The 26005-nt window shown below is 39.3% G+C and overlaps 1 protein-coding gene across 2 annotated transcripts in view; it reads left to right on the top strand.

The window, feature by feature from the left end:
• tnnt2a (troponin T type 2a (cardiac)) overlaps window positions 1-22925 on the top strand; it is a 41054-nt gene extending 18129 nt beyond the window's left edge. For both annotated transcript variants that reach the window (XM_087973624.1, XM_087973625.1), the window contains 10 exons: window positions 1382-1402; window positions 3337-3352; window positions 4088-4148; window positions 5339-5455; window positions 14206-14283; window positions 14372-14485; window positions 19294-19406; window positions 19692-19782; window positions 20778-20818; window positions 21829-22925. In XM_087973624.1, the coding sequence (XP_087829750.1) occupies window positions 4095-4148; window positions 5339-5455; window positions 14206-14283; window positions 14372-14485; window positions 19294-19406; window positions 19692-19782; window positions 20778-20818; window positions 21829-21871 (651 nt within the window). In that variant the 5' untranslated portion in view covers window positions 1382-1402; window positions 3337-3352; window positions 4088-4094 and the 3' untranslated portion in view covers window positions 21872-22925. The remainder of the gene's footprint in view (window positions 1-1381; window positions 1403-3336; window positions 3353-4087; window positions 4149-5338; window positions 5456-14205; window positions 14284-14371; window positions 14486-19293; window positions 19407-19691; window positions 19783-20777; window positions 20819-21828) is intronic.
• Window positions 22926-26005: the final 3080 nt, after the last annotated feature.

Raw genomic sequence — 26005 nt, 5'->3', positions numbered from 1 at the left:
AGTTTCTTTCTCTTTCTTTTCCTTTTTTACTCTTTCGCTCTTGGAGATTTTTTATCCCTTCCCACTCTCTGTGTGGACCCGGTGAGGCGGCCTTGGTAGTGCCTCGGCTATCTTGGTGGCTCATGGCGGGTCTCGACATGTGAATGAGTCCTGCTTGGGCATGTTCCAGAGGCATCAGGAGGAGATCGGGGAGGCACCAGCTTAAGCAACGATGGCACCGTGGTCCAGTGTGAGAGGAGCGAGCAGACAGGGAGGTCATCAGGTATCTGTGGAGGTGTTGCTAAGAACAAGCAGCTGACATCTCCTGGAGAGCGGGCTAAACAGAGGGTTCATCAAATATGGCTGAACTTTTAACTTAATTCCGTTATTATTCTGGTTTAAATATAAGATGGATTTTAACATTAACTATTACTTTCTTTCTTTATTTTTCTCCTTATTCTATGAAGATAATGCTTAACTTTTTAACTCAGTTTCTCTTACTACTTTGTGCCTAAGTTTTTTGCACCGAGGTATCTTTGAACCTAAGATGGCTGTGTGTGTGTTGACTTATGCATTTTTTACTGTACTCTTATACTTCTCTATTTGAGGACACATGACAACAGAATCTAAGTGTAAAATCACCATCAGTCATACTTACAAGTAATCATCAGCATTTGAAATTGTACTTTGCATCCAATTTCATTTATATGTAAAAAAAATCAATAATCCTGACAATAGCGAGATAATCTAAATAATGCCACAATTTTACAGTCAGAGAACCAAGGACTACTCTTTTCTGTCCTTAAGTCAATCTCTTTTCTTAGCTAATACTGGCCCCCACCAGTATAAAACATGTAAAGTATTCGATATAACAAATCACCTCAATAATTCTGAAGTAGAAATGAACACAAATATTAATACATTTGAAATAAATGGACTGAGGACTGTGATATGATTGCATTAGGTATGGTATTTTCTATTACTCACAACGATAAATATTACCATTATGTATGGACACAGTGGGAGAAAAAAGAAAAACAAATGGAACATTTCATACTACACCCCTGTGTGTACAACTTAATTCATTTTCTTCCTGAAGAAATTACCATTTGCTTAAAATTGTCATTGGCTCTTTAGATTTAATAATATATTATTGTCTCAATAAATGTCTAGCTCTGTTATAAGTCAATTCTAAAATTGAGTGAATTCTATTAATAAGATAAGGAGGTTTTCTGCGCTATTTTTGCAGTCTGTCCAGACTACTAGCTTACAAATAAAATAAAAGAATCATATTTGAAAGAATGATGGTTGAAGCTAATAGTTCTGTAATTGTCACAAGGAGGGTGTGATGGTCTTTTTAAAAAAGTATTTTAATAATATCTTACCTACCTTTTTTTTACAGAAACAGATACAAGAGATGGAGGTACAATCTTTTTTTTCACCTTCTTAAAGAACATTGAGATTTTTTGTTCAAAATCCTATCATTAATAGAAGTCACTTGGCCTTTGGTTCATTTTTTGTTTTATAATAGCCTGCAAAGTGCTTCAGGAAATTTTAGTTGATTAATGGTGCTATATAAATAAACATTGTGATTTCTTGCAAAAGTACCAGTTGGCTTAATTATAATCTCTTATTCAGACAACTTACATGGTGGAATTAATAACTGATGTCACAATTTTATAATTTATTATCTCTGATACAACTAATGGATTTATACACAGGAAACTGTTAAGTCAATAATTATTTTGCTAAGAAAGCTTATACATTTAATTGTTTTATTCTTTCATCCATTCTGTTTTTGCCAAGTTCGGCCAGAAACTAGCAATGGAATGAAAATTATTCCAATTAATGTTATGGGTATCTGTTACTTTCATACACTTCATCACAATAAACACTTTACAATGCATCAGAATAAATATTTAAAAGAAATTAGAGATATATAAACCGATATAAAATTTATCCCTGACAAGCTAGAAAAATATCAGTCCATTCAGCATCACAATAACTTCCATGTTCAGCAAGGAAAAATATCTCCTCCCTTGATATAACATTTGTGGTATTTGTAAAGAAAGATATGATCACAGATTGTAGCCAAAGAATTAGCACTCCAATATGCACAATGAATAATCATCATAAAGCTTGACAATTAACATCTGTTGAGCTTGTTTTCACATTAACATAGCTTGTCACATTATTTGTTAAAGCATTTGAAACCCTCCAGCTGATGAGATTTGGGGAGGTGAGAGGATAAGGAAACAGAGTAGGAGTGTGAGTGAGGTGTTGAAAGAGAGAAGTGTGGGGTGGATATAGGAGGGATAAAACATCAGGGGATAGGAGACTGGTTTCTCTAGACCTCCTGTTGTTTTTATTTCAGATCTGCGGTACCTTGCTTTATTTAAATTTTTTGTAACCCATTTATATATTTTCTTCACTTAATAGATAGCTATGACTGGAAACAGTTGCAAATAGAAATGTATATGTATAGAATCAGGGTGTGGCTCAGGTGTCAGTTTATCTTCCATGCAGGCTCACCTTAGTCCTCACATTGCCAACTTCCCAAACATTTTTCTAACTGCTCTTTTAAATACCTTCTGTGATCTAGCCTTCACAACTCTCTGGGGTAGAAAATTCAAAATGTTCATTAGTTTCTGAGAGAAGAATTTCCTTTGCATTTCAGTCATAAATGAATGTTGCCCCTATTCTGTAAGCATGTCTGTGAGTTCAAGATTTCCCCATTAGTGGAGACAACTCAACATCTACCCTGTCAAAAAAAAGTCAAAGGACTGCGGATGCTGGAAATCAGAAGCAAAAACAAAAATTGCTAGAAAAATTCTGCAGATCTGGCAGCATCTGTAGAGAAAAAGCAGAGTTAATGTTTTTCGTCCATGATGTTTCTTCAGGATGGAAAAAGGAAAGGTCTGAAGAAGGGTCGCTGGACCCAAAATATTAACAATTGTTTCTTTTTATCAGATGTTGATTTTAAATAGACTTACCCTTAACATATTTGGAAGTATCAAGTGGAGACAATCATAAATAAATTTGCTACATAACATTGAGCAACCTAATCTAAGTTGAACAACACTTTTTGGCTTGATCTTCAGGCAATGTTCTGACTGACTAATTCAATAGACATTTTATGTAACTGGTTGTTTTTTTTTCTCAATGCTAAGTTTGAACATTATTCACCATTTATAAGTATTTAATACATCACTTTCCAATACAAATTCTTCATATTGCAAGCATCGGTAATGATTATCATCCAACAGAAGTAATTCAGAAGTGGTTAATGTTTTCATTCTGACTTTAATAAAATTTGACTAATTGATGTCTCATTTTCTCCCACTGTTCCATGTGAAGGAAGACCCAGGCCAAAGTAAGTGCAGCTAATTTCGTCAGTCATTTTTGAAGCTAATTGCTATTGTATCATGACTATCTGCTGACATTTTGATACTTGTGAGGTTGCCTGTGGTACAGTATTTTCTCTCTCTCTCACACACACGCACTTCCACAGACACACATAGACACAGAGGCAAGTCCCATTCCAGAAATTTGACTGAAATTTCAGTGCGGTATTTGATGGTGTGCTGCATTTTATGTTAGACTCTGTGTGCACTCTCAAATGGGCATAAATAGCAGAGTCATTCCCTTGATTACATGGCCAATATGAAAATCATCTTGTCACGATCTCATTGCAGTTTATGGTTCCTTGATGTCCTCAGTTGGCTGCTGCCTTTCCCTATGTTGCTACCGCAATTAATCTGTTTTATAATGGAGTAAGGATGTCTGAAAAAGTTAATGATGAAGTGTGTCGCATTGATTTTGGTGGGGGTAGGAACAATTTAGGATTTCAAAGGAGTGTGACCTACCATCTGAGTCTTCCTCATGGTCTCTCTAACAATGTTAATTGCATAGAAACATTCAGAACAGAGGAAACCCTTTGGTCGATACAGTCTTCACTGACAAAAACAATCCTAAATCTACACGAATCCCACCTTCCAGTTCTTGGCCCATAACTATCAGTGTAATTGCATCAAAGTTTCCTGGTTGAGCTCAGTAAACATGTGAACAGCGAATATAATCTAATGCATTCTTTGTTTTATCTTCATAGACTCTTTATGACCAACCTTGTACCACCTAAAATTCCAGATGGAGACAGAGTTGACTTTGATGTAAGTACCTAAACTGTCAATTTCTTTGTTTGAAACTATTTTCCTGAGCTAAATACTTACTTGATTTTTAAAGATTTCTTTCTTGTCCCTTGTATCACGTTCTGTCTTGAACCTATCTTCCTGTGTATCCTTTGCTCTCTTGCATGATGTTGATCAGTCGTTATTTAGGTTAACAAAGGAAAGGGTGTAGGTAGGTCATTCCTTCAAGCAAGTTCTGAGATTCAAACAGATCATTGCTGATCTGTAGCTCAACTTCAATTAGTCCCTTGCCCTAAACCTCCTGATCTTCTTGTTTTTCTCTTTTCCCTCACCTAATGTTTGGAGATCTTGACAAGTGCATACCAATTCCATCAGGATCTGAAAGGGAATTTTAATATGGAATTTCTGCTTCAGAGTTAGGTACACTGTCACTGCACCATAAATCCATTTTCTGGATACCCTGTATCTCTCAAAATTAATTATTTTCAGTTTTGATGGTAACAGTTGAGCAACATCCTTTGGAAAAGTGTTTTTATGATTTTACACTGTATTTTATGTGAAACAATCTTTCCTGATTTCACCCCTTAATATCCTAGGTCTATTTTTCAGAATGTCAGTCTTATTCAGGATTCTTGTCCCAGAAGATATAATTTGTCCTTCTTACTCTCAGGACTGTTTTTGTGTGGTTTCCTGTTATTTAACTGTTTGGACCATAACATCCAAGCTCAATATTTTTCCTTCCCAGCATACAGACATGGAAGCCCTCTTAACTAACCTAATATCCTAAGGTCAGTTATGACATCTGTAATTTAACCTTGTATATGACTAGCTAATTTAAAACTGTGTAATAAATTAACCCAAACTTTCCTTTATCACTCAACTTGCCATGCAGATAGCTAAGTTCTGCTGCATTCCTATGGTAGCACCCTGACTAATTGGAATCTACCTGTCCAATCTGAGAACTAAGATTGACAGAAAACTGTTTCTCCACGACAACAATAACCCAACCACTCTACTCCCCTCTTTCAAACAATATAAATTGGTGTCCCTTTCCTCAAGCCTCTTTTTTGCATTAGTCCTGATGGATGTAAGACAAAAAAGCTTCAATTTGTATTTTCTTTTAGCAATGCTGATCTGTCTGTCAAATCATGAAAAATTTGGGAGATTTTCAAATGTCCTGATGTTCGCTTTTATGACCATCAATTTTTTAGGACATCCACCGGAAACGGATGGAGAAGGATCTTCTGGAATTACAGACCTTAATTGAGGTGCATTTTGAGAACAGAAAGAAAGAAGAGGAGGAAATCATTGCTTTGAAAGAAAGAATTGTGAGTTGTTTCTTTTTAGGGATATATTCTGTAAGTTGTGAAATGTGAGTCTGGAACTTTTATTACTGATTCTGCTGCATTTTCAGGATTTGAGTGTTTCCATTGTTTGTACACCACCATAGATAGATAGATAACAACTTAGGGTGCCTGGGGCAAATTAGGCAGCTATACAAGCAGAAAGCTAAGTTAGAAGAGATCCTTTTAAATAAAACACCAGTGCCTCTCATTCACCTTTGCAAAGATGATTACTAGAAAACATTCAACTATATGCCTCTAAACTACAGGCCCTGAGATTAGTCTGGACTACTTTGGACTCCAATATCATTATTCAACAATCCTGAATTCATATGAAAAATTAACCAGCAGTGCACAAATCAACCAAAGGATGATGATGTCTACACTTGCTAAAGAGGGACCCCTCTCTTGATTGTTGTTCTTCTCTCAATTGTTGTGTGAGCTTAATGGAGTAAAGCCTGAAATATCATCTTCGGTCTTTGCAAGAAGAATCCAAAAGAAATCTCATTGTCCAAACTTCTTCAAATTTGCCACCAAACCACATTTTTTTCCTGGTAACTAAATATTTCAAATGATTATTGGAAATTATAGTTTTTGTTGTTATAGAATTTCTAGTTGATTTTTGGAGCTTGGATGACATCTGGTATTACTACAATGCATCGGCAAGGTTGAGAATTTTGTTTACAGCACATTTTATTGATGTGCTCACCCTACAGCTTAAGAGTTTGTAGGAAGAGAGGGAATGAATGAATACCAGGCGATCATTGAGAAATGAGCAGGTAGTGTAGGAGCCTTCCACTTGCACCTCATTTTCTGAACAGTATTCAATTTTGAATACCTATGAAAGTAATGGCTCATCTGATATGTTGCATTAGGTAGTAGTTCTAAAAGAATTAATGTTAGAGACAGCGTGTAGTGATTGGTAAAAGGGTCAGGTGGATCTCATTGACTGAGATCCCTGATTGTGGTTGTTGATCGCTGATCTGATATATACAGGAGGTTCAGAAGGTCTCTTCAGTCTAAGGACTGGCTTTGAACTGGCTGGTGAGAGCCCACATATTGCACAGATTTAAATAGAGGGTGACTTGATGACTGGCTACCAGTCTCTGTGCAGTTATTTCACAGCACTAAGATCTACCTGATCTATTGATGCCATACAGTATTAGGCAGGGAAAAATCTACTTCTTGATCCCAGTTGAGCCAGATGTGTCATTGTTGTATGGCTAGACATCATAAGCAAGACTGAATAACATCTTTTGCCTCATGAAGATCCATTATTGATTTATCCTCTACCACTGTAAGTCAAATAAGCCCTTGGGTCTAGTATTGAAAGGAGGGTGGCATACAGCATGCTATCCCAATCATTAGCTGTTAGAGGTAAGCACATGTGAGTTCATCCTGAGCTAAGTCCTTAGTGCCATGGTTGGTTCAGCTTTATAGAGTACTGTGAAGAGGACTAAAAGACCAAGCATTATAGGTGACTCCATAGTTCGGGGAATGAAGAGGTGTTTAGCAGCTGTAGATGTGAATCTAGAATGATACATTGACCCCCCAGTTGCCAGATTCAAGAATGTCAATGAATGGCTGCAGAGCATGACAGGAAAAGGTCAACTTCCAGTGGCCATCATCCACATCAATACAAATGACATAGCTGGAAAGAGGGATGTGGTACTGCAGTTGGAATTCAGGGAACTAAGAAGTGAATTAGCAAGTAGAACCTCAAAAGTTGTAATCTGCAGATTACACTCAGTGCCACATGCAAGTGAATGTGGCAAAAGAAAGATATAGCAGATGAATGTCTGGCTGGATGGGTGAACAAGACTCAGGGATTTAAATCCTTGGGACGTTGAGGTCAGTTCAGTTCTGGGGATACAGCACATGATGGATGGGTCACACCTTACAGAACAGGAGCCAATTTAAAAAAAAATATAGAATATAGTGTGGAAATAATAAATCCACACCGATCCTCCAAAGGGTAACCCACCCATTTATCCTATATTTACCCCTGACTGATGCACCTAACCTACATATAGCTAAATATTATGGGCAATTTAGTATGGCCAATTCACCTAAGCTGCACATTTTTGTGGGAGGAAACTGAAGCAAACCCACACAGACAGGGGGAGAATGTGCAACCTCCACACAGATAGTTGCCCGAGGCTGGAGTAGAACTCGGGTCCCTGACGCTGTGAGACAGCAGTGCTAACCACTGAGCCACCATGTTGCCCATTTCCTTGCAGGGATGACCTGCTTGTGCTTTTTGGAAGTTTTAAACTAACTGGAAAACTGTGCAGGGATCAGGAGGTAGTGTTAGAGAGATATAAAAATGTGGAGAAAGTGAGGACTGCAGTTGCTGGAGAGATTGAGAGTGTGTTGCTGGAAAAGCACAGCAGGTCAGACAGCATCCGAGGAGCAGGAGAGTCGACGTTTCGGGCATAAGCCCTTCATCAGGAAATAAAAATGTGCAAAGGATATCAGGTGATACAGATAGTGCTGCAGTAGGAAATAGTACAGTATTAGGTGGATTCAGTTTAAATAAAAATGTTCAAAAATATATGTTATAAAGCCCTAATATGCTATTCTGTGGAACATGTAAATAAGACTGGCAAATTTCAGACAGCTATTTGGAAATATGTTTTGGGAATAACAAAGACCTGAGTCAAAGAAAGTCAGGACTGGTATTCAGGTAAGGCGAAGGGATGGCAGTCATGCTTAAAGAGAAGATCGCAGTGCTGCAAAGAGAGGATATTCCAGATTGTTAAGGACAAATCTGTTTGACCAGACCTGAGGAATGCAAAAAGTCAATTACATTTCTCAGTATATTCAAGTGGGAATGATGAGGAGGAACAAATTTACAAGAAACTTGCATGGAAGTGCAAAAATTATAGTGTAGTCATCATGGAGAATGTATTATCCTGATATAGACTAGGCTAAGAGGAGTGTTAAGGACAAAAAGTATAAGAAGAGGCTAATGCTAACATATAAGGTAATAAAAAGGTGGCAAAAGGTGGAATGGGGTGATTAGGGACAGAAAATAAGATTTGCACATAAAAATGAGTAAGTGAATATTCGGCATCCGCCTTCCTTAAGAACAGAGAGCATAGAACATTTCAGCGCAGTACAGGCTCTTTGGCCCTCGATGTTGCGCCAACCTGTGAAACCAATCTGATTCCCATCTATCCTACATTATTCCGTTATCATCCATATGCCTATCCAATGACCATTTAAATGCCCTTAACGTTGGTGAGTCTACTACTGTTGCAGGCAGTGCATTCCACGTAGCTACTACTCTCTGAGTAAAGAAACTATCTCTAACATCTGTCCTACATCTATCATCCCTCAATTTAAAACTATGACCCCCTTGTGTAAGTCATCACCATCTGAGGAAAAAGGCTCTCACTGTCCACCCTATTAATCATCTGATCATCTTAGTTGTCTCAACTAAGTCACTTCTCAACCTTCTCTCCAATGAAAACAGCCTCAAGTCCCTCAGCCTTTCCACATAAGACCTTCCCTCCATCCCAGTAAATGACCTTCCCAGTAAATCTCCTCTGCACCCTTTCCAATGCTTCTACATCCTTCCTCTCATGCAGTGATCAGAACAGTACATAATACTCCAAGTGCGGCCGCACTAGAGTTTTGTACAGCTGCAGCATGATCTCATGGTTCCGAAACTCAATCCCTCTACTAATAAAAGCTAACACACTGTATGCCTTCTAAATAACCCTATCAATCTGGGTGGCAACTTTCAGGGATCTACGCACATGGACACCAAGATCTCTCTGCTCATCACACTACCAAGAATCTTACCATTAGCCCAGTACTTTGTATTCCTGTTACTCCTTCCAAAGGGAATCACCTCACATTTTTCTGCATTAAACTCCATTTGCCACTTCTCAGCCCAGCTCTGCAGCTTATCTATGACCCTATGTAACCTGAAACATCTTTCCGCACTGTCCACAACTCCACCAACCTTAGTATCATCTGCAAATTTACTAATCCATCTTTCTATGCTCTCATCCAGGTCATTTATAAAAATGACAAACAGCAGTGGCCCCAAAAAAGATCCTTGCAGTACACCCCTAGTAACTGAACTCCTGGATGAACATTTCCCATCAACCACCACTCTGTCTTCTTTCAGCTAGCCAATTTCTGATCCAAACTGCTAAATCACCCTCAATTCAATGCCTCTGTATTTTCTGCAACAGCCTACTGTGGGGAAGCAGATCAAATGCTTTACTGAAATCCATATACCCCACATTAACCAATTTGCCCTCATCCACCTGTTTGGTCACCTTCTCAAAGAACTCAATAAGGTTTGTGAGGCATGACTTACATTTCACAAAAATGATTAGCCCTAATCAAATTATTCCTTTCTAGATGATTATAAATCCTACTCCTTATAATCTTTTCCAACACTTTTCCCACAACCAAAGTAAGGCTCACTGGTCTATAATTGTCAACATTGTCTATAATTGTCAACATTGTCTCTACTCCCCTTCTTGAACAAGGGGACATTTGCTATCCTCCAGTCTTCTGGCACTGTTCCTGTAGACAATAATGACATAAAGATCAAACCCAAAGGCTCTGCAATCTCCTCCCTAGCTTCCCATAGAATCCTAGGAAAAATCTCATCCGACCCAGGGGACTTACGTATTTTCACACTTTCCTGAATTACTAATACCTCCTTATGAATCTCAATCCCGTCCAATCTAGTAGCCTGTATTTCAGTATTCTCCTAAACAACATTGCCTTTTTCCTGTGTGAATACTGACAAAAAATATTAATTTAGTGCCTCTCCTATCTCCTTGGACTTCACGCACAACTTTCCACTACTATCCTTGATTGACCCTAACCTTACTTTAGTCTCTCTTTTATTCCTGACATACCTATGGAAAGCTTTTGGGTTTTCCTTGATCCTACCTGCCAAAGATTCCTCATGTCTCCTCCTGGCTCTTCTTAGCTCTCTCTTTAGTCCCTTCCTGGCTAATTTGTAACTCTCAAGCACCTGAACTGAGCCTTTACATAAGCCTCCTTCTTCCTCTTGACAAGTTATTCAACTTCTTTAGTAAACCATGGCTCCCTTGCTCGACTACTTCTTCCCTGCCTGACAGATACATACTTACCAAGGACAAGCAGTAGCTGTTCCTTGAACACGCTCCATATTTCAATTGCGCCCATCCCCTGCAGTGTCCTTCCCCCATCCTATACATCCTAAATCTTGCCTAATTGCATCATAATTGCCTTTCCCTCAGCTATAACTCTTCCCCTGTGGTATATACCTATCCCTTTCCATCGCTAATGTAGACATAACCGAATTGTGGTCACTATCACCAAAGTGCTCACCTACCTCCATTTCTAACACCTGGCCAGGTTCATTACCCAGTACCAAATTGAAAGTGGCCTCGCCACTTGTTGGCCTATCTACATACTGTGCCAGGAAACCCTCCTGCACACATTGGACAAAAACTGATCCATTCTAAAGTACTCAAACGATAGCATTTCCAATCAATTCAAAGTTTGTGCGAAGATTTGTAGCTCGGGTGCTCATTGTTGTGGTCCTGTTCGCCGAGCTGGAAGTTTTTGTTGCAAATGTTTTTACATCATCAGTGCTTGGGAGCCTCCTGCGAAGTGCTTCTTTGATGTTTCCTCCGGTGTATCAGTGCTTGGGCCACGAAACGACACGACCAGCTATCCTTAGTAGCCACACACGCAGACAACAAGCAACATGAATTCGACTGGGACAACACTACTATCATAGGGCAAGCCAGACAGAGAACAGCCAGGGAATTCCTAGTGGCATGGCATTCATCCACAAACTCCATCAACAAACACATCGACCTGGACCCAATATACCAACCACTACAGCGGACAGCTGAAACTGACAACCGGAAGCGGCAGGGACAGACCACTATAAACACCGGAGGAAACATCAAAGAAGCGCTTCGCAGGAGGCTCCCAAGCACTGATGATGTCGCCTAGCCAGGGGACGAAACGTTTGCAACAAAAACTTCCAGCTCGGCGAACAGAACCACAACATTTCCAATCAATAGTTGGAAAGTTAAAGACCCCCATAATAACTACCCTGTTACTTTTGCTCCTATGCAGAATCATCTTTTCAGTCCTTTCCTCTGCATCTCTGGAACTATTTCGAGGCCTATAGAAAATTCCCAACATGGTGACCTCTCCTTTCCTGTTTCTAACCTCAGCCCATACTAACTCAGTAGACAAAGTCCTCATCAAACGTCCTTTCTGCCACCATAATACCGTCCTTGACTAACAATGACACCCCTTTCCCTTTTTACCACCTTCCCTGTGGAGCGATTGTTTGTCCTTGGTAAGTATGTACCTGTCAGGCAGGGAGAAAGTGGTCGAGCGAGGGAGCCATGGTTTACTAAAGAAGTTGAATCACTTGTCAAGAGGAATAAGGAGGCTTATGTAAAGATGAAACATCTAAACTCTGGAACCTCAACAACTATTCCTGTCCCTGGTTTATCCATGTCTCCGAAATGACCACAACATTGAAGTCCCAGGCACCAACCCATGCAGCAAGTTCACCTTCCTTAATCCGAATGCTCCTGGCATTGAGGTAGACACATTACAAACCACCTTCCTGCTTGCCGGTACACTCCTGCGACCTTGAAACACCTGTGAAGACACTAGCCAAGTCATGGTGAAAGAGAAAGTAGTTCAGACACTTAAAGGATTTTTTTGTTGCAAACGTTTCGTCCCCTGTCTAGGTGACATCCTCAGTGCTTGGGAGCCTCCTGTGAAGCGCTTCTGTGGTGTTTCCTCCGGCATTTATAGTGACCTGTCCCTGCCGCTTCCAGTTGTCAGTTTCAGCTGTCCGCTGTCGTGGCCGGTATATTGGGTCCAGGTCGATGTGTTTGTTGATGGAGTTTGTGGATGAGTGCCATGCTTCTAGGAATTCCCTGGCTGTTCTTTGTTTGGCTTGCCCTATAATGGTAGTGTTGTCCCAGTCGAATTCATGTTGCTTGTCGTCTGCGTGTGTGGCTACTAAAGATAGCTGGTTGTGGCGTTTCGTGGCTAGTTGACAAGCAACATGAATTCGACTGGGACAATACTACCATTATAGGGCAAGCCAAACAAAGAACAGCCAGGGAATTCCTAGAAGCATGGCATTCATCCACAAACTCTATCAACAAACACATCGACCTGGATCCAATATACCGGCCACTACAGCGGACAGCTGAAACTGACAACCGGAAGCGGCAGGGACAGACCACTATAAACACCGGAGGAAACATCAAAGAAGCGCTTCACAGGAGGCTCCCAAGCACTGAGGATGTCACCTAGACAGGGGACGAAACGTTTGCAACAAAGATTTCCAGCTCGGCGAACAGAACCACAACAACGAGCACCCGAGCTACAAATCTTCACCCAAACTTTGAACTTTAAGGATTTTAAATTGATAAAGGGAATGCTTTGGATAGGCTGTCCATATTAAGTTGACAAAAATGAGGACTGCAGATGTTGAAGATTAGAGTCGAGAGTGTGGTGCTGGAAAAGCACAGCAGGTCAGGCAGCATCTGAGATGCAGGAGAATCGACGTTTCGGGGAAAAGCCCTTCAGACTCTTGTCTGTATAAAGTTGCCAAGACACCAGGACTGAATGTGATTCATGCAAGGATACTGAGAAAGTGAGAGTGGAAATTGTGGAGACACTGGCCATTGTTTTTCAAACTTCCTTCAACTAGTGTGGCATCAGTGGACTAAAGATTTGCAAATGTTACACCAATCTTTAAAAACAGGGGAAAGATAAGACCAGCAGGATAGGCCAGTCAGTTTAACTTCAATAGTGGGGAAGCTTTGGAAACAATAAATCAGGACAGTTAATAGTAACTGGGTTTAATACTGGTTGATTAAGAATAGCCAGCTTGGATTAATGCCTAACTTGTTGGAGTAACTTTTTTTGTGGTAATAGAGAGGGTTGTTGAGGATAATATGGTTTGTGTTTGGACACAGATTTATGCTACTTATTAAAGTGCACACACTGCTAAGCAAAGTTAGAGTTAATTCAACAAAAGTGATAACAACAGAGATATTAAACTATCTGAGTGACAGGAAACTGAGAGCAGTGGTGAACAGTCATTTTTTTTTGGACGGGAGAAATATTTTGTAACATTTGGAATCTTGCTATTGTGATTTATATTAATGACCTAGGCTTTAGTGTTCAGGGATGCAAAAGTATTGGAGAGATTGTACAACAGGTTCATAAGAATTGTTACAAGGATGAGAAATATAATTAGGTAAAGAAAAATAGAGAATTGGTTGTATTTCCTTAGTGAGGTAGAGAGGAAATTTGATCGAGATATTCAAAATCATGAGGTGTCTGGACAGAATAGATAATTAGAAACTGTTCCTATTTGTGGAAGGAATTAAAACCAAAAGGAAAGCTTTATACAAATAAATAAATAAGGTGTGAAAAATGTTTTTTCACACAATGTCTGATTGGGAGTGATAAACAAAGCACTGCCTGAGACTATGCTGTAAGCATAGCCATCAGAGGATTTCAAACGGATGTTGGATCATTATCTAAAGAGGGAAGATATCATGGGTATTGGAAAAGGCAGGAAAGAGGCACTAGGTATGTTGTTTCAGAGGTCTAGCACAGACACAATGGGCCATATGCCTCCTTCTATGCCATAATCATTCCATGTTTCTATTACTTCACATGCCAAAATTTTCTGATTAAATTAATTTCTATCTCTACAGGAGAACCGCCGAGCAGAAAGAGCAGAACAGCATAGGATTCAGGCTGAGAAAGAGAAAGAGCGACAATCCAGGATTGCAGTAAGCAATGATCTTTATTGAAATATCTTCAGGATATATATTAAGAGCTGCAGAAGGAATTGATATTTGTGTACTTATATTACGATAGGAGGAAAGAGCCAGGAAAGAAGAGGAAGAATCAAGAAAGAGAGCAGAAGAAGATGCAAAAAAGAAAAAGACTATGTCAAATATGTCCATGCACTTTGGAGGTTACATGCAAAAGGTAACTGTTACGTCTACACTATTACTTAAACTGCTAATTCAAGATATCTTAGTTAGTCTGAACAAGCATTGTTGTTCTTATTATTGTCTATAAATAAATTGTATTGAAAACATTTGCCTTTATGAGATCGTCTACACATACCGTTGCATAATTTAAGCTATCTTTGGTTAAGTCTTCCATTTCAGCATTAACATAGATGATTTGTTCAGTAATTAAAATTCAACACTCTAATTCCAATGGAATTTGGCAAATTGAAAGTAAGTTTGTACTACACAGCTGGATCAATTTAAGCTGATCCAGAATAATCGGTGTCTGTTTAAGCACCTGAGGGCTAAATTAAAAGTAATCTTTGGATTATTATCTAAATCACAAGCAATTTGATGCAGGATAAATAACATTAGAGAGTTGAATGTGTGGCTCGAGTATTGGTGTGGCAGAATTGGGTGTTGATTTATGGGGTTGTGGCGCCAGTACTGGGGAAAAAGGGAGCTGTATCATTGGAATGACCTTCACAAGAATCAATACACTGGCAAGACAATGAGGAGGGTTAGAGAGAGGAGGCAAGGGTGTTAGCCTAAGCGGTGGGGCAGAAGTCTTGTGAGGAGAGATTTGGAAACTTGAAGAGAAATGAAAAAGCAATGATGCAAGTTAACAAAATAAAAAGGGAAAGTTCTGGAGAAACTGAATTGATCTGGTAACATCTGCAAAAAGAGAAACAAAGTTAATATTTTAAGTTCAACATGATTCCTTTTTTTTAATTTCAGGACTTTGCTTTTATTTTAGTGCAGAGTATTGATACAAGTAGATAATAACCAGAGTGTACCATGAAGGCTTGGTGTACAAGGATGAGTGCACCAGTAAATAAGGTCAGATTTGGTAAACAAAACAGATTAAAGGCTCTTTATCTGAATGCACGTGGCATTCGTAATAAGATGGATAAACTGATAGCACAAATAGAAATCAAAGTATGATATATAATATTTCTTACTAAGACATGGTGTCTAAAGAGTGAATATTCAATTCCCAGTTTCAGTCACCTCTTTTAATTAACTTTTGAAGCTGATACCTCAAATCTTCAAAACCCAAAGGCACAAGCGATAGATTGTATTTCTGCTTCATTTCCAAGGTCTAGTTGGTCCATAAATTGGACCTCTGACACAGTAAGAAATTTTTCAAATGACCTGAACTTTGAATAGATATTAGCAGAGCAAGGTATACTAATTCCCACTCAGCAGAATGCCACTCTGCACTTGATAGCCAGCAAAAGGCCCAAACCATTCTCATTTGGGACTTAAGTCAGATGCCAACATTCAATGAACACTGAAGATAACATCAGAGGTATGAGAGGGAAAGGGGTTGGAATTGAATCCAGCTGATCCTTCATGGACCAGTGACAGATGTAAACAGTTAAAAGTGTAGAATCTTTTTTTTAGCTCAAGTGTGGTGTCAGGCCTGTGTGGGGTTCAGTGGTGAATCAGTTTAATAATTAGCCAGGAATTTGAGTAGAATTTTTTAATTCTCTAAATTTTCATGAGTAACTGTTAAGCTTTGTCAAGATAGAACCTTCTTAAGTTTCCAATTTTCCAGGCAGTTCCAAAGGAGTCTGCTGAATCACGCATTTTGTCAGGTCCTGATATGCAACTCCAGACTTTGCTGATCCAATGACCCTTTGGCCATGAGAAAGCCCGAGCCTTTTTATTTAAAGTTAACAATGATTATTTCCAACAAAGTTTATTGAAATTTTTTGTGTAGAACTACTAATTTTGAAGTACTAGAAGTTGGGCAATATCTCAAACTAGAATGAAGGATAAAACACTTTTATTCCAGACAATAAGATGTAGGCCATTCAGTCCATCAAGTTTGTTGCACCATTAAGTTGAGTTGGATCATGGCTGATCTGACTAAGCTCAACTCCACTTTGCTGCTTTTTCTCCATAACCCTTGGTTCCCTTTGCTCATGAAAAATCTATCTTTCTCAGAGTTGAACATACTTGCGAATTGACCCAGCCTCTATAGTTCTCAGAAGTCAAAAATTCCATAGGCTTACTACCATTTGAGAGAAGAAATTCCTCCTCATCTCTGCCTTAAATGGGTGAGCCCCTGCTCTGAAATTATGCCCTCTGGTCTTAGACTCTCCAACAACTTCTCAGCATCTACCCTGTCAAACTCCCTAACAATTTTTTTCCCAAGGTTGCTTCTCATTCTTCGAAATTCCAGAGAATACAACCTCAACCTACTTAACATTTCCATATAAAGAAAACCACACATGTCCAGATCAACTTAGTGAATCTTCCCCAGAACGCCTCCAAGGCTGGTCTCACTTTCCTTAGATACAGGCCCACAACTGTTCACAGTATTCCAGCTGTGGTCTGACTAGCATCTTATATATTCTGGATTAGTGGTGCTGGAAGAGCACAGCAGTTCAGGCAGCATCCAAGGAGCTTCGAAATCGACGTTTCGGGCAAAAGCCCTTCATCAGGAATAAAGGCAGTGAGCCTGAAGCTTGGAGAGATAAGCTAGAGGAGGGTGGGGGTGGGGAGAAAGTAGCATAGAGTATAATGGGTGAGTGAGGGAGGGGATGAAGGTGATAGGTCAGGGAGGAGAGGGTGGAGTGGATAGGTGGAAAAGGAGATAGGCAGGTAGGACAAGTCCGGACAAGTCATGGGGACAGTGCTGAGCTGGAAGTTTAGAACTAGGGTGAGGTGGGGGAAGGGGAAATGAGGAAACTGTTGAAGTCCACATTGATGCCCTGGGGTTGAAGTGTTCCGAGGTGGAAAATGAGGCATTCTTCCTTCAGGCGTCTGGTGGTGAGGGAGCAGCGGTGAAGGAGGTCCAGGACTTCCATGTCCTTGGCAGAGTGGGAGGGGGAGTTGAAATGTTGGGCCACGGGACGGTGTGGTTGATTGGTGCGGGTGTCCCGGAGATGTTCCCTAAAGTGCTCTGCTAGGAGGCGCCCAGTCTCCCCAATGTAGAGGAGACCACATCGGGAGCAACGGATACAATAAATGATATTAGTGGATGTGCAAGTAAAACTTTGATGGATGTGGAAGGCTCCTTTAGGGCCTTGGATAGAGGTGAGGGAGGAGGTGTGGGCGCAGGTTTTACAGTTCCTGCGGTGGCAGGGGAAAGTGCCAGGATGGGAGGGTGGGTTGTAGTGGGGCGTGGACCTGACCAGGTAGTCACGGAGGGAACGGTCTTTGCGGAAGGCGGAAAGGGGTGGGGAGGGAAATATATTCCTGGTGGTGGGGTCTGTTTGGAGGTGGCGGAAATGTCGGCTGATGATTTATGCGAAGGTTGGTAGGGTGGAAGGTGAGCACAGGGGCGTTCTGTCCTTGTTACGGTTGGAGGGGTGGGGTCTGAGGGCGGAGGTGCGGGATGTAGACGAGATGTGTTGGAGGACATCTTTAACCACGTGGGAAGGGAAATTGCGGTCTCTAAAGGAAGAGGCCATCTGGTGTGTTCTGTGGTGGAACTGGTCCTCCTGGGAGCAGATCCGGCGGAGGCGGAGGAATTGGGAATACGGGATGGCATTTTTGCAAGAGGTAGGGTGAGAAGAGGTGTAATCCAGGTAGCTGTGGGAGTCGGTGGGTTTGTAAAAAATGTCAGTGTCAAGTCGGTCGTCATTAATGGAGATGGAGAGGTCCAGGAAGGGGAGGGAGGTGACAGAGATGGTCCAGGTAAATTTAAGGTCAGGGTGGAATGTGTTGGTGAAGTTGATGAATTGCTCAACCTCCTCGCGGGAGCATGAGGTGGCGCCAGTGCAGTCATCAATATAGCGGAGGAAGAGGTGGGGAGTGGTGCCAGTGTAATTATGGAAGATTAACTGCTCTACATCGCCAACAAAGAGACAGGCATAGCTGGGATCATACGTTTGCCCATGGCTACCCCTTTGGTCTGGAGGAAGTGGGAAGGTTCAAAGGAGAAATTGTTAAGGGTGAGGACCAGTTCAGCCAAACGAATGAGAGTGTCGGTGGAAGGGTACTGTTGGGGATGTCTGGAGAGGAAAAAACGGAGGGCTTGGAGGCCCTGGTCATGGTAGATGGAGGTGTAGAGGGATTGGATATCCATGTTGAAGGTGGGGCGTTAAGGGCCGGGGAAACGGAAGTCTTGGAGGAGGTGGAGGGCGTGGGTGTTGTCTCATCTTATATAGTTTTAGGAAAACCTCCCTACTTTTAAACTTGAATCCCTCTGAATATTCCCTCTTTGCCTTCCCTATTACCTCTGGAACCTGTATGGTAGGTTTTTGTGATTTATGCATGAGGAGCCTCCAAAACACTGTCTGCTGCAGTTTTCCATAGTCTTTCCCCATTCAAGTAACATTCAGTTCCTTTGTTCTCCCTGCCAAATGCATAGCCTTGCATTCCATCTGGCAAGTCTTTGCCCACTGACATAACCTGTCTAAGTCCTTCTGCAGACACATGCATTTATCCTCAACACTTGCCTTCCCATTTATTTTTGTGTAATCTGTGAACTTGCTGATTGTACAATCACGTTCCTCATTCAGGTTATTAATATATTATTTGTACAGTATGTATGCATTTTATTAGCATGAGTCATTTACATATAGCTGTCTGTTGAAGCATTAAACTAAATTACTGATAAATTATTCAGAATTGTTGAAAAGTCAACTATTTTTTGGAAAGTCCTTCACTCCTTCAATTTTATTCTCCCAACAAATACTTTTTAATTGAAAATATTTTCTTAGTCTCAGAAAAACTAGAATGCCATTTTGCGAGTGACATTCCAATTTGATTAAAACAACAATGAATTATAGGATTAAGTCAAACTAATCACTTTCCTTCCATCAGATTGAAAGTCGCCGAGGAGGAAAAAGACAAACAGAGAGAGAAAAGAAGAAGAAAATCCTGGCAGAGAGACGCAAATCTTTAGATATTGATGACCTGAATGAAGATGAACTGAAGTAAGGATGAACTTGCTTTGTTGTTTCTTTGTACATCTGTTTCCTTGAGTCTGTTTGAGAAATATTGCAGTCTTAAATTGTTATTCTAGTTTTGCACTGATTTGCTTCATAGTGTCACCAGGATTCCAATAGGAAAACAGAGGAATTCATAACATTTTAGGCACATACAACAGAGTTCATCTGCTTTTTATGTCATTGCTAACTTAGAATTTTCAGAAAGGACTCCAGTCAAAATTGGAATAATATTTCAAGCATTCTGCGATGTTTATTTTACTGTGTGAACAGGGAGAAAGGCAAGGAGCTGTGGAAGTGGCTGTACCAACTGGAAGCAGAAAAATTTGACTTACAGGAGAAAATGAAACAACAGAAATATGAGGTACGTAGAAGTGTGAATATTTTTGCTAGATTGAAATTTTACATATTTTTAACCAACTATGTACATTCAGTTTGCTTTTTGACAAATACATCACAGTGTTGCACCCAAAGCTAGAAAGTGAACCACTTTTTCGCGAACCAGTTACATCCTGTGCATCAATGTGACTTAACTCCAGAATTTTCTATTAACTCCAGAAAATCTTTAAAGTGTAAGAGGAGATGTAAACACATGCACTATGAAAAGATTATGAAATAGAGGTTATTTATTCCGCTGGCAAGGAATCTTGGAGATGTTGATCAAACTGTGAACCTACAACCCTCCATTTTGATGATAATTGGTTCTGAAAACAGTCAAGCAGTAATAATATTATACTGATCACCCTTGAAATTATGTCAAAAATTGCTATGGATGATGATGAATCAGTTTTGTTTTTAAGAAAGTAGCCTTTTGCAATCAAAACTTCAAAGGACAAAATATTTATGTGTATTCACATCTACTCTTAAAAATTGTAAGTTGTATACTGTGGGGAAAATGGGCTTTAATCTTGCACTGAGTTCCAATGGTCCGCTGTTCCCAACATTGAAATAGTTGACCCTTCCCTTTATGTAGCTATAATATTTAAGCTGTTCTGAAGCACTAGATCTTACCCCAACCCTGAACTGATCTCTAAAGACTCATAATACTGGGTGTTTCAATTGAATATGGCAATGAACTAGAAAAAAGAGTACAGTGGTTCAGAGTTAAGTGAATACACCCTCTTAAGTATACCTAAGTGGAAATACCACAACAGAAGAATGTAGATTTCATTGACAAAATACTTTCTATGCTATATATTTCATTTCAATTAATGTTCATTGGAGATGATTAAAAATAACAAAATGCTACAGGAATTAGGACAGCAACATTCATTGAACGAAGTTGTTTTTTCTCACTCGTGGGATTTCTCACTTATTTGACCTGTTTAAGTATTTCTTGAACTTCTTATTGTCTTTCAGATTAATGTACTTCGAAACCGAGTCAATGATCATCAGAAGGTGTAAGTTTTGAACACTCAATGTCACATTTATGATGTTAGCATGATCAATACCACTCCATACTGAACCATTCAAATCACAGTTTAGTGTTCTGTAAAAGCTGTTTTTTTTTTTAACCTGTTCCATCATAATGTTCCAAGTTAAGGCATTGTGTAATGTGGAGGGAAAATGAGGGGTGTTGATGCACCCATGGATCTGATGTGTTGTCCTTGTAGATGGTGCAAGCTGTGGGGTTGAATGATATGGTCTAAAAAGCTGTGGCAAGTTGCTGTAGTGCATCTTCTTGATGGTACACACAGCCACCACAGTGCATCGGTGATATAAGTGGTGACTGTTGAAGGTGTTAAATGTGTGCGCAGTCAAGTGGATTGTTTTCTCCTGGATGATGTCAAGCTTCTTATATGTTATTGGAACTGTTCTCATCAGGGCAAGTGGAGACTATTTCAACTCACTTTTGACTTGTTAACATGAATTTGAATTTAAATTCCACTAAGTGCAGTGATGGGATTTAAACTCATGTCCCCAAGGGTTTCTGAATTACTATTCCAGTGATAATATGATAATATCACTACCTCCTCCATCAATTAGCAATAATTGATTGACAATTGCCAAGACCATTATTATCTGATTTTGTTCTATAAATTCTGATTTCTTAAATCAACCCATACTGAAATAATCTCTTAGATTATTATTTTATTATAATTCTCCCCATTTTCATCACATGTAATACTTGTTATTCTCTTAGGTTCTCTTTAACCTCTTGCTAAATAATTAATTGTGACACGCATACCTAGATTTGAAAAGCAAAGACCCATTTATGGAGAACTTGGACAAATACATGAAGGTCAAAGAAATAGAAAAATAAGCTGATAAAGTAGATGGAATCAAGTGACAGGAGACTATTATGGAGCATAATTATCAGCTTAAAAGACTTGTTTCTTTCTTGCAAATTCTATGTAATGTGAGGTTGAAAAAAACTGCAATAACTCGTCGCTATTTTTCCCCCTTTTAGCTCAAAGCGTGGCAAGGGGAAAGTTTCAGGTCGTTGGAAATGAGGGAAGTATGGAATCACGTCTGATATTTGGCAGAAGCATTTGTCAAATGATCCCGTAATCTCAATTGCAACTGTTCTACTACTCTCAGTCAACTCCTATCATGTCCTGTCTAATTCTTCTCCTTTAGTTTCTTTGAAAGAACATTCTAATTTGACTACTGTAGTTATCATGTCATTCAATGTTTTAGTATCTATGATGACAAAACCCTTGTTATATTTTAAGTATTTCATTTTTTTGTGGTTCAAAGTGGTCAATGTTTTGCATAATACTTGTTTCTTTGTCATGAATGAAATCTGACCATTTATTTAAATAATAATGAAGGCAGAAAGCAAATCACTGCAAACCACAGTTAAGCTTTTTTTATTTGCTGATGGGCAAATTATTTCAGGATGACTGTTTTCTGCTCGACTATCAAGTGGATAAAGCTGATGACTTGAGGCACTTGAACATTTCCAACTAATTTGTAGAGAATGTTTCATAAAAATGCCTAATTATTTTATTTCTGAGCTAATGTTTCTCCAGAAAAGAAACTGCAAAATTGCAGAGACAGTGAAGATTTGAGCCTTGTTCGTTCTCTGAATTCTAGTTTATGATGACTTAGCATATGTATTGAACCAAAATCCCAAATGTTGGAGGCATAACAATGCACAGTTGAAACAGTGAGCATTTTGAATTTCAAGAGAATATTCATGAGCCAAAACCGCTGTTTGAGTTTTAATGTGTAAAATAATTGCCGTGAACAAAAGTCACTGTTAATCACACAATATGATGAACATCTGCACAAAGTCAAATGAATTATGTGCATGTGTTTATTAATATGTCCAATTCTAGCTTCTTTAATTATGGCAAATGCTCTTAATTGGCTCACAGTCACCGAAAATGAGCTCGAGCTGATTTATGATGCAACTTTGTTACTGATATCCTAGCTGTGAAATAGAATTTTTGATGTTTGCCGTATATGAGTATTATCTATTAGATTCAGTTCATAGCTATTTAAGAATATTTAAGTTACCTTTCCATTGTATCATTAAAGCTGCAATAGAGAAATGGTTAATTATTAACATTTCTTTGTTTTATTTTCATGAAATCCCAGTCTGAATGCACTAAGTTTCTCCTTACAGAATACCTGTTTGATTAGGTCTATTTAATACATCAACATGCCTGTCAAGTTAAATCCACTGAAAATGCAATTATCCCTGGTATCAACGGAAATATATGTCCAACTGTGGAACACAATACTTCCAAATAGCTTGTTTCCTTATACAACTTAATAAATACTACTTAGTGTACAGGTCTGAGGAGACCACAAACATAGTTGCATTTAATGCACTGGTCTTGTAATAAAACAAAATGCCTGTGGTGCATACTAGATTACTGTGATGTGTAATCACATTTTACGTTTTTTTTCCAAATCTGCATATTCATAACCTAAACTTGGTTAAAATATAAACTGTGCGAAACATTTGTTCTTGCATCACACACTTAAGGCTGCCATCTCATTAGCACTGCACCATGCACTGTGACAGATTAGACTGGCAGTCTTCTGCTTTTGGTCTCCTTCTCATCTTGAAGAGAAGCATCATATTAAAAGGTTTTCTAATCGGTTAGAATCTTCCCAGAATCCAGTGAGCTCTGGAATATTTTGACCAATGCTTTCTTGATCTCAGTAGCCATTTTCTTTAAAATCTCTTGGATTCATGCCATCAGGTCTTTGCAATTTTTCTGACATTAGTCCTATTAATGAACTATTAAACAGAAAAGAGGCTTCAAAAGTCAGATCACAGCTTTGTTGACAGTGGTGCCCGCATTACACATTAAAGTGGAAGGGGTGATGGGACAAAGGTAATCGCCAAGATTGCAATTGAGGAAACTGCTGACAACAGCCAGATATTTTAATGTAAGTTAATAAATTGTTTCTGGTCCTGATGCTTTTACTGCCATATCCCATCATGCACCATCAACTTTTATTCCTGCTCAGATACTACCATTTCTGCCATCTTCCTCTACTCTAATTCTCTTCTATTCATGTATGGTAAGAAAAAGAGTTGCTAAAGTAAGTGTGTGACCCTTGGAGGATGCAAGTTGAGAATTAATATTGGAGAACAGGGAAATGGCAGATAGTTAAACCAATATATTACACTATTCTTCACAATAGAGGCCACAAACATCCCAATGATAACAGAAGCAAGGTGCTCCTGGAAGAAAGATTTTATAACAGACTCTATTGTGAGGAGCAAAATATTCATAAAATTAATGGGACTAATGTCAGAAAAATTGAAGGACCTGATGGCCTTCATCCAAGAGATTTAAAGGAAATGGCTACTGAGATCGAGGAGGCATTGGTCAAAATATTCCAGAACTCACTGGATTCTGGGAAGATTCCAAACAATTTGAAAACCTTTTAATGTGATGCTTCTCTTCAAGATGAGAAGGAAACCAATAGCAGAAGACTGCCAAACTGGTTTGCCACTAGGATAATACTGGAGTTTGATATTAAGGGACAGAAAAAATAAGATATTTAAAAAACGCTCAACACAATTTATTATAAGCAACATGATTTTTTGAAAGGGAAACTATGTTTGACAAATTTGCTGAAGTTCTTTGAGGATCTAACAAACAGAATTGAGAAAGGGGAACCAGTAGATATATTTGGATTTCCGGAAAGCATTTGATAAGGTGTTACATAAAAGGTTATTGCACAAGATAGGAGCTCATGGTATTGGTAGCAATGAACTAGTATTAATTGAGACAAAAACAGAATTTGCCAGAAGAGCTCTGCAGGTCTGGCAGCATCTGTGAGGAGAAATCAAACTTTGATTAAAACAGTTGAAATCAAACACTACTACTGGAGTACCAAGAGGATCAGTCCCAGAGTTTCAAATTACATAATACGTACCGCCTGCTTCAAGTTATTCATATAGATAATGTATCCACATTAGTTGACAATACAAAAATAGGTGGAAGGACATTTAGCAATGAGGACATAAGGAACAGGATGTCGGTGAGGCTACACCTGAAATATTGTGTATGGTTTTGGTCAAATATTTAAGGAAGTTTAGACTGGCATTGGGGGCCATTCAAAAGATACTCATGAAGCTGGCTCCTGAGATGAAAGGGTTGGAGGAATTTCTTCCCTCAGAAAGCAATAAATGTCTATTAAGCATACCCTGGAGAGTTGTGGATAGATCACTAAGCATTTAAAAAGGTAGATGGATAGTTGAAAATTTGGGGATTTGAAGATTGTGATGAGCTGATTCCAAAGAGGATTTGAGAATGGGACTTGTCCTTTCCATAGGATGGAGAATTTCAAGATCAAGGGGCACAGTTTTAAGGTGAGAGGAGCGAGATTTTAAAAAAGACATGAGGGGGCAGGTGTTTTACAAAAAAAGAGTGGTAAGCGTGAGAAATGGACTTCCTGAAGAACTGATAGATGCAGGTGAAATTACAACGCTAAAGAGACATTTGGATAGGTATGTCAATAGGAAAGATTAGAAGGGATGCGTGCCAGGAGCAGGCAAGTGATACTAGTTGGACATGGACTAGTTGGACTGTGTTGTATGACTCCGTGAAACCTTGGACAGATCGTACATGATTTTGCTACATTCCAGAGCAGGCTTTATGGGTGCTGAATGGTCTATTTCAATTTCTTATGTGCCTATAATCCTGTTGCTGACCCAAATCTCCAATTATCTTCAAGATCTAATTTCAAAGCCATTGTCTAATGTTCCTCTGGTGACATTTCACACAGTATAGCTTAATTATAATCTAGTTGAGTGAGGTGTCAGCTTCTCGGTATCCCCCGTTGCCATCAGTATCTATTCAGACTGGTATTTTAGACTGTTATGAAGAATAGATGGGACAATGGGTGAGGTGAGAAGCTGACAGAACCCAACTACAGGGGCATAGACAGTTGCATGGAAAAGCAGAATGGGAGGATGATTGTGTTTCCTCTAATGTGTGTCCTGCATGAAATGGGTGAATAGCTATTGAAGGAAGGTTGTTTATAACAGAGGTGAATTAGTATTGCAAAGTGAAAACAATAGCATCACTGTCTGAGAAGAGATGAGGCATAGACAGAAGCATATCATTCTATGAGGTGGGAGGAGAATGTCAGAGTTGGGAGGCATGGGCAAT

The sequence above is a fragment of the Chiloscyllium plagiosum genome, unplaced genomic scaffold, assembly GCF_037043375.1.
Source record: "Chiloscyllium plagiosum isolate Xiang-an unplaced genomic scaffold, Cpla_swu_hap1 HiC_scaffold_26, whole genome shotgun sequence".
Lineage (NCBI taxonomy): Eukaryota > Metazoa > Chordata > Chondrichthyes > Orectolobiformes > Hemiscylliidae > Chiloscyllium > Chiloscyllium plagiosum.
The sequence above is the reverse complement of the archived record's forward strand: the minus strand, read 5'-3'. Positions and strand labels throughout refer to the sequence as shown.